Source organism: Trachurus trachurus (assembly GCF_905171665.1).
Source record: "Trachurus trachurus genome assembly, chromosome: 16".
Taxonomy (NCBI): domain Eukaryota; kingdom Metazoa; phylum Chordata; class Actinopteri; order Carangiformes; family Carangidae; genus Trachurus; species Trachurus trachurus.
The window spans coordinates 15,123,599-15,133,377 of NC_139902.1; the positions used below are offsets into that span (position 1 = coordinate 15,123,599).

Here is a 9,779-nt window from a genome sequence, read left to right on the forward strand (position 1 = left end):
AATTAGAGGAATGGCTCAACAAAGACAGTGTTAATTGAGCTGTTCAACAACATCTATGAGAGATGTTTGGACAAGGTTTGGTCCACATTGTTTGACAAGCTGCTGGGTGCCAGGTGGAGCAAGAGGCTGTGTCTGGATAACAGCCAATAATGAGAATCAGAAAATGTGGTGAGTTGATGGAGCATTAGTCCATGCTCCAATTAAAGCACTTGAACAATTGGCATCCCTTCAGGTTAAGAGTTGGGCAGGCAGGAAAACAGTCCTCATATCTAGCTTTGCTTCGTGCGCCAGTGCGCTTTGCCACAGGGGGAGAGGGAGAGAGAGAGAGAGAGAGAGAGAGAGAGAGAGAGAGAGAGAGAGAGAGAGCACAAACCTCGTCTGAGCGCCTCGTCACTAATTTGCCGTCCTGTCTCCGTGCGCTCCTGTGCACCTGCCCGACTTCTTAAGCTGCAAACTCTCACCTGAATTTGAGAGAATGGAGCCCCCCACTCCCTCTTCTTTTCCTGGTGATTACTCGGTCTCCGTAACTCCCTTCAATGTCTCATTCTCCGAGGATCTGCGGCTCCTGCCTTCAAGAACCAACGAGACCAGCGCGGCTGCGACCAGACACACTTCAAATCTCATCATCGACGTGTGTATCACGGCTCTGTACTCTCTCATCTGTGTGGTGGGACTGCTGGGAAACGTGCTTGTAATGTACGGGGTGGTCAGGTAAGAGACGTGTGATCAATTGTGTGATATATGAACAAAGAGCCACAGAATAATTGCACTGAGAGAAAAGGGAGACAAGTTACAGTATTTGGGATCAGTTTTAAATTTACTAAACTACAACTTGCTTTTGGCTTCATACTAAACAGTGAAACACACACACTAAAGATGTGTTAGAATTATTAACAGCCTATACCTTTCATTAATTATTTTAAATTGCATTAGGTGCCCTGCAAACTCACCTCTGTAGTGTAGTATAAATATTCTAAGGCTAAAAAAAACATTATTGATTAAAAAAATGGGATAGTAGGTCTAAAAACACATTATTTTTAATTGCCCACAGTTCCAGTGTTTCTGAGAGCCACTTTCTAACACACCCACACCAGCACACACACCTCCTACACACATGAGAGAGGAGAGGAGGGATGGAGGGCGGTGTGAGCCGCATCGTAGCACTGAAATTATTTCATTGCACCTGTCAGGAATAATATTGTAAAGTCAAGATGATTCTTTTGCATTGGGAAAAAGCAGCATGTTTGAATCCTCACCTGTTAATCGAAAGCAATGACTTACTGTCCCACTGTGTGTGTGTGTGTGTGTGTGTGTGTGTGTGGGGGGGGGGGGGGGGGGGGGGGGTTGTGGGTGTTGTGTCATGTTTATTTGATGCTGAAGTAATGCAGCTTCAATGTGAGAGCTGACTGGCGGTGATGGCTCCTCCACTGTCAATCTCCTCACTGTGCTTCATGCCTTCCAAAGTCCTGGAGAAATGCGTGGAAGATGAAATGACGTGTTTTATTTTTTTATTTCACAGTAATCAAAGTGAATATAAAAGACATTGTACTTATTCTCTATCCCTGGCAAAGCAATTACATACAGAGTGAGATCAGTACATGGTGTATAGTGCATTTAATCTCTTCATGTATTGGATTAAGAGAAAGGGTTAAAGCATCCCTTTGTCTTCCTTCATCCTTTCACAGCCTGTTGCTGTAATTTAATTAAATGTGACCAACTACTGTCACAGTGTGGACTCATGCGGAGGAATCCATCTTTGAACAGCCAGACAGTTGTGCAGCTGGCGTTCACACAAAGATGGTCACTTGTAAAAAAGGCGAGAAAAAAAATGTTTTGTGAGCTGGAAATCAAGGAGGAAAGTTTTGAAGAATTTCTCAGCTGGAACTGGCTCCTCATATTGAAGTGAAGTGCAAATAAATGGAGGCTTAAATTTACTTTAGAACAGAGAGGCTCTCATGCATTTAGTGATGTGCCATAAAAACATTATGCATCTAAGAAGCTCTTTTATTTGTCGAAGGGAAATAGGCAGCAAATAATTGTTTTGCAAGTGGAACCAGATTAGATCCGACAATTGGTTTCTAACCTTGAAACGTTTTACTGGAAATCGCGAGCCAAGCCAACCACACAAAGCATCTCCTCCTTTGCCATGCAGAAGCAGAGAGACCTTGGAAAACATCCAATCTCCTCTGACCATCAACAACTTTCACTGACTGTGAGACAGAATCAACTTGTGCTTTTTCTTGCCCAACAACCAGGTACACCAAGATGAAGACCGCCACCAACATCTACATCTTCAACCTCGCTCTTGCTGACGCTCTCGCCACCAGCACCCTCCCTTTCCAGAGTGCCAACTGCCTGATGAAGACGTGGCCCTTTGGGGAGCTGCTGTGTAAAGTGGTCATCGCCATTGACTACTACAACATGTTCACCAGCATCTTCACGCTCACCATGATGAGCGTGGACCGCTACATCGCTGTGTGTCATCCGGTGAAGGCCCTGGACTTCCGCACCCCCGCCAAGGCCAAGCTCATCAACGTCTGCATCTGGGCGCTCTCGTCTGCCGTCGGAGTACCTGTGATGATCATAGCTGTTACCAAGGAGACGGCAAAAGGTGAGCAGCTTTTACTGTTTCAAGAGGAACTGCTGGAAATTATCGTTATTTCTCACTCAATTTGGCAAGTGTTGATTTCCAGGAGCTTCAAAAGACAATGCATTTAAACTGGGCTATTAACCTAAACTGGTTTCTCCACATGGCTCTCTATTAAACTTGTAATTGTTTTAACTCAACAGGAACCGCCTGCTCGCTCAGTTTTCCCGAGCCTACGTGGTACTGGGACACAGTCATGAAAATCTGTGTGTTCATCTTTGCCTTCGTGGTCCCCGTCCTGGTCATCACTATCTGCTATGGTCTGATGATCCTGCGACTCAAGAGCGTCCGCCTGCTCTCCGGCTCCAAAGAAAAGGACAGGAACATGCGACGCATCACCCGCATGGTCCTGGTGGTGGTGGCGGCCTTCATCATCTGCTGGACTCCCATCCACATCTTCATCATCGTCAAGACCATGGTGAAAATTAACGGCGAGAACCTCCTTGTCGTGGCCGCCTGGCACCTGTGCATCGCCCTGGGCTACATGAACAGCAGCCTCAACCCCGTGCTTTACGCCTTCTTGGACGAGAACTTCAAGAGGTGCTTCAGGGATTTCTGCCTGCCCTATCGCTCGCGCCTGGAGCAGAGCAGCTTCTCCAGAGTGCGGAACAGCACGCGGGAGCCCGCGTCTGTTTGTGCTCCCGTGACGGCAAGAGAGAGAGCGCCGGCCTGACTAGGCATGGGCCGGTGGGGCGGGGGGCCGGTTCAGGATGACCTCCAGAGTGAGGTCACACAGTTGTCCACCACAGGAGTCTGAGAGTGCAGACAAACAGTGGGCTTTTGACTTACCATCAGAATAAGTGTAAGGACATGAAAATGTTCATCTGTGCATAAGGAAAATGATACAGTCTTCGAGTCTGTATAACACACACTCACAAACACAGACAAACACACACATCCTTGTCTTACTATATTTGTGTAAAATCAACCACTGAGCATTTACACACACGCACAGTACAGAGAATTTGGAGTTATATGTTTTTACTGTTTTGGCTCTACTTCAGCAGAATAAAAGATAAATACAAGGTAACAGAGTTTACTCTAAGCTTTAAAAATCTTTGTAGGGCTTCACATCCATATTAGGTGAACGAAAGAGGAATCATTGCCACGTGTACACATAGTCTCCACACGATCAGTTTGTCAGGCGGGACATTGATCCTAAACACACAGACGAGGCCACCAAAGAGTCTTTTTATGGCCAAACACTGGCCAGCGCAGGATTGGATAAGTCAGTCACCTGACCTTGGTCTCACAGACAATGTGTTGCACTTGAAGGAGAACAGACTGACTGAGAAAATCCTCTGTGGCAGCTAGAAGTGAAGATGGCTGCAGTCCAGACTTGGCAGAGCATCAGCAATGACTGCACTTCTGGGAATCAAACACTGTCATTGATTTACAGCTAAATATTATGTGTTGTAATGACTGAAATTCACTGAATTTAACTTTAGTCAAGCTGTTTGTATCAATTTCTATTTATCTAAGGCTGGGGTTACTGGTGTAGCTGACGACAAGGCTTAGTAAGTAAATGAGAGAGAACCAAAAACCAAAACAATGAGCTGGAAGATGCTATAACGCTCCATAGAGCAAAGTTGATATTAAATATTTTAGAGCCTCTTTTAAGCTGAATTTGTGTTAACCTCAAGGTGTTTGGTTTCACATTCAGTGCACCGAAGTATAGAGCCAACGCAATGATACACCTCTCTACACTTATTATTATATCTTGACTGGTAATTGCATTGTCACTCAAGCTCCCTGGGGAGGTAATGAGAATCCAATAATGTGAATGTTTATCTGAGACTGGTTAATTGCCTCTCTGTGATATAGAGATTAGAGGATGTATTCAATTTCGTGCACTTTCTTGTGATATTAGGAGGAGAAATAAATACAGACGAAGGCAACACATAGTTAAGAACAATTTAAAGAAAGTGAAATTCTATATGACCACAGAGAGACGTCATCTTTTCCTGTTTTACTTACCAAACCACAAAAATAAATAATGAAATCTAAAATATGGCCTTCATGATTAAGCAGGGATGACGGGCGCTCCTAGCTTATATTCACAATGAACAGTAGTGCTGAGCTGACTCACTGTTTCCACTCCACTAGCAGTGAGGATGCTCTGTGGTTTTTCTTGCTCTGCTTAACCAAAAATATTCAGCTTATAGTAAACTGAGGAGCTGAGGATGGAGAGGCAGCCGCTGCAGTTTCAACTCATTTTAAGGTGACTGAATGACGCCAAACTGGCATAGAGGCTAGTCTAAATTGGATCAACTCTTTCTATACATATTACAGCAAATGGACAATTCCCTGCTGATGATCGATGGACACTTGCTGAAGAAGATGTGGACATTTTTTTGCACGTTTTTAAACAGTCAAATTGACGCCAGTGGTTTTTCCACTGCAGCTTTGTTAGAAAGGCAGGCAGGCGGGCAGTATATTCTGAATCAAGTGTAAAGTGTCATTATACAACAGCATATTAAGTGATAATGTGATTTTTTTTTTTAATTATTTTGTTTTGTCAAGCTGTTGTGCCATTAAGCTTCACTTGTAAATGAGTTAATTCAAATGTTATATAACCATCTATTTACACCAAGTGCTCTAAGTATTAAGCATTCAAGATAGTAAAAAACAAACAAAAAAAGTTCCCATCTTCATTCTGAATTGTCTTTTTGTTTTTACAGTTATCACTGTAAAAAGAACATTCATAAATGTTTTCTGCAGTGTGGTCAACAAAATGTTTAGATGAATGAAAATCTGTGCCATAATGCCTTATGCCGTCATGTTTAGTTCTTGTTTCAAGGTGAATTGTTCTGTAGAGAAAAAGTGCTTGATCTTTAACACAGATTTATTTTTTGTTTCAGCAAATATAATATGACATTTATTGTCTAAATGTAACAACTGATTTTGTCTTTTGAAAATATTAATGCAACTGTTATATGGAATAGCTAATTGTATCATGCAAGTGCTTTTATTTTTTTAATAATGTTGTCAATAACTTTCAGGTCAAATCCAGTAATTTGTTTCCGTGGTTGTTGTGACCGTTGTTTTTACACTTATAGTCTGTAAATGCCAGTGAAGCCTATGGGAGTTACACATGTAATTAGTTGGTACAATGACATATGGATTACTGATTGGGATGTATGGATGGGGGCCCTGAGGACCTGGAAGCCCCTCAAGGTTACAGCTCACAGGGGTGAAAAGGATACTTCTAAAACATGTGATTAAATGTGACTGAACAAATGAAAGCACAATGTGAAATACTGTACATCAGGGATGCTATTGGGCTGTCTGGACACCAGATGTCCTGGAGAAACAATCAATAGTCATTTTACACGATAATTAAAGAATAAGGCTGGTGGTATTTTATATTTTTGTTACTGTCAACAAAGCCTATGAACTTACCCACTCTGTCTGTGGCTCTGACCCAAAGCACATTTACTACTACTGAAGACATAAATGTAATAATATGTAATAATAAAATATCTACTTAATATAATGAGTGTATTTGTTGCTCCATTAAGTAATTACAACATCAGTACTGTGTATCAGAGATTGACCAAAAACAACAACAACAAAGAAACTACAGTTCCCATGTTCTTGATAATGAAGGAAAATTTCACCCAGTACACACTGTGGCTCACTGATGTGCTTTTAATATATTTTGGACTGTAATGGAGCTCTATGGCGCAGAGGAGTGTGTTACATCAGGCTTTGGCTACACAGACAAGAACAATTTATTGTTGTCTTTTTTATTTTATTTTTTTGTCCTTCCACACAGTATATTTTTCCCTCTAAGGAAAATGTAGAACATCACTCCAAAGCCTCTGATTGACACAAAGTCAGACTCCCACTTTATTAACTCTTTCTGTAAAGCCACTGTGGAAGAGGAAATAATTAAAAAACACTATTAGCTTTTAAAAAGAAGTCATCTCCACTGAATGAGGACTGTGCACACTCAACTAGATGGATCACACCAGAGTGCAAGTTGAGTCAAGAGCCGTGACTGGTCGATAACCACTGTGAGATTACTGCAAATACAGTTAACGCTCAGATGACAGATTCTTGCCGTTGCGTGCCAGTGAGGCTCATAGAGGATGTGTTGAAGACCACCGATTCTTGGCTAGTTTCGTATTTTGGGCCATAAATGACATGTGCTAGCGGTATTTCACAGAAATTCTACTCACATTTAAAGGGTTTAAATCGCTGTCAGGCAGAACAGAGCCGGTGTTTACATGGCATCACTCTCTGCATTCCTGCAGGACCTGTTGAAGATTTCTTCTCTGCTTAGGAGCAGAACATACAGTGTGTTCCCTATGAAATATACATGCCTACATGATCCATGTGTAGCAGACAAATGAAAAAGCAACAAAATGAATAATTTACTTGAACGCCATGAGCTGGCTGCTGACTTGTGTCCTTTTAAAAAATGTGAATACTTAAGTGCTTTATTCAACAGAGGAGTTAAATCCACAGCACTGCTGTCACGTCTGAAAACTGAAATGTTGCTGTGATCTTTGCCACTATAGGAATAGTTTAGTTTGGGATTTTGAAATCTTTTGTTTTCTGGGGTCCTGAATGAGATCTGACACAGATATACTGTAAACCAGTTCCAGCGTGACAAGACGAAGCATCCTCTGACCCGAACTAATGGTTGCGCATGCACTAAAACAAATTAACAGAGGGGAACAAGAACAGAGTGGATCTTTCTGAAGCTTTGATAACAGCCCTCACTGCTCCGACGCTAGAGCTCCCATGCTCACATCAAACAGTTAGAACGCCCAATAGTTTTGAAGTAAGATGTTCTTTTCTGTTTCATCTGGATGACTTCCCATGATCATTGAGGGGGGCTTTGTGAAGAGATCTAAGTGAGCGAGGGAGATGTCAGGCTCCTCGCTCACACTGCAAAGGCACATTTGTTGCATGGACTGATGGAACACAATTATCCTGTTTGGCAGCCTGAACAGAAACACGGCTGGAGTGCCATCACACCACAGCATTACAGCCATGTAAATCTTTCTTAAAACCTGACACCTACATAGTGAAACCGGGGCTTTTCACATAATACAGCACTTTGGCTGACATTGCACAACCTGCGAGCACATGTCAAAACCACATTGCCCAAAATGACAGATTTACCCATAAGGGATGAGATAATGAGCTGATGATTATGCAGTGATTTGGGTAATGCATTTGAAGAGCTGGCCTGCTGTTCAGTATGAGAGACTGATAGACTGGCATATGGCAGATCATCAAACTTTGACGTTCCTTGAGGTGTTTACAAAATGCCAGAAGTGCAAAATGCATTGGAGCAAATTTCACTTGATATTTTACAAGGTGCCAAATACTCAGATAATCCCCGCTGAGGAGCTGTGACGGGGATTCAAACTGGGTGCCATCTGCCAGTTGAGAGCCACAAGGGACAAGGATGAGAATTATTGGGGTGGTGGGAGTGGGCTGAAACTTAGAGCTCTGTAAAAACATGAGCCTCTCCCCGGGGTTAGAAATGTCTTATTTAAACCCTCCTATTGATTTATCAAAGTCACATAAAATTGCAAAACATATACGTAATATTCAAAACCATACACCCCAGTTTAAATCTTAACACCTTGACGGAAACATCTAATCCCTGTGACTGATATTCTCATTAAAGGACAACTCCCCTAATTTTACACATCACACACTGTTAACGGGTGTTGGGGAATATGACAGCATGTGTGAGCATAGTAAGGGACTCTTTTATGGTCTTTTGGTTCAGGCTTGTGTCTTCCAAACCTTTGATCTTTGCTTGCGGCTTGTGGTGCCCATCAGGATTTCTCCTGGTGCTCCTGACAGCCAGTGCAACTTTGGTGCCTGGAGCACACTGGATGACGTCTAGGTGTTGCAGCTGTTAACGAAACAAACAGAACTGTCATCACACAGTATTATTTTCCATTTTACAATCAGAGCAATCTCCAAAACAGCAGAGAGAGGCATGCAGAGACAGTTTATCGCTCTCTCTTGTTGACTGGCTCTTCACTTCCTTGTTGTTTCCCTCTTGTCTGTTAATTGCTAATGGGCCGAAGTGGAATCAGGGAATTTAACTCTACTTACAACTATGATGGTTTAGCAGGCCAAGGAATCAAACTAAGTGATGTGTTTACACCTGTCTGTCTATCAATCTCTTTGATCTGGCAAAAATGAACCCACTTTTTTATGAAGCTATTTTGAAAGAAATACAGTACAGTCACAAAACGTCTGGGCAGGCAAACTCTTCCTCTGGACCCATCCTTCTGTATCAGCTGCATCTCCCTTTGGCTTCCGTCCGTAAAGGTGATTAATAATAAGATCATCATTTACGTGGGCGTTTCAAAGTAATTAGCACACAATCAGTATGACACAGACATCAAGTAAATAACAAGAAAAGCCAATTAAAGGGATGAGTCACACACCATGGTGCTTCATTAACTGAGTTTAATGCCCAGTGTCATCCGGTGAACATAACAGATCTGTAAATATGCACATCACATCAAGCAATTGGCCCCTCTTACCGGCTCCTGCGCAGCTGCTGGTCCTCCGCTGTGGGGCTCAAGAGAAGCCCTCCACCCACCACACGAGGAGTCCAATCTATCAAGGCAATCTCCAGTAATTACAAGTGTGGTTCAAAGGCAATGGAGTAGCAGCAGCTTAACAGCAAGAAAGATATTCATTTTGTTAATAATACCCTATTTAGTTTCCTGTGCACACGCTCACAGAAATGCATGTCTTCTCACAGTTGACCGTTCTCAAGAAGCTGGGGCAAAACAACGTCTCCTTTGCCATGGCAACATTTGGATGTCTCATTCATCATCACTTAATGCAAAAGGAACTGCCAGGGGTACAGAAGTTGTTGTGTGGTGGGAAAACTGAGGGAATTGGTAAAAATTGTTAAGAATCGTGTGCTTGTTAAATGATAATAGGGGGTTTGGAAAAGTATCTGCGCTGTATTTCTCACATGTCAATCTTCACCTGCAAAATATAAGCCACTGAAAGATACTTAATGGATGTTGAGCATTTTAAAAATGTTTTTTTTTGCAGTCCACCTATTTTCTCTGCATGTTAAACTTTCCACATACACACATGCATTCAAACTTTAAAGTTGATCCAGAATTTGTGT

At 42.3% G+C, this 9,779-nt stretch overlaps 1 protein-coding gene across 1 annotated transcript; it reads left to right on the forward strand.

Annotated features, from left to right (window-relative positions):
* Window positions 1-489: 489 nt before the first annotated feature.
* Window positions 490-3,320, forward strand: oprd1b (opioid receptor, delta 1b; the record flags this gene model as incomplete). The annotated part of the gene is made up of 3 exons (XM_083988997.1): window positions 490-711; window positions 2,256-2,611; window positions 2,791-3,320. The coding sequence occupies exons 1-3, from the start codon at window positions 695-697 to the stop codon at window positions 3,318-3,320; spliced, it is 903 nt and encodes a 300-aa protein (XP_083845123.1). The 5' UTR covers window positions 490-694.
* Between the last annotated feature and the right edge of the window lie 6,459 nt (window positions 3,321-9,779).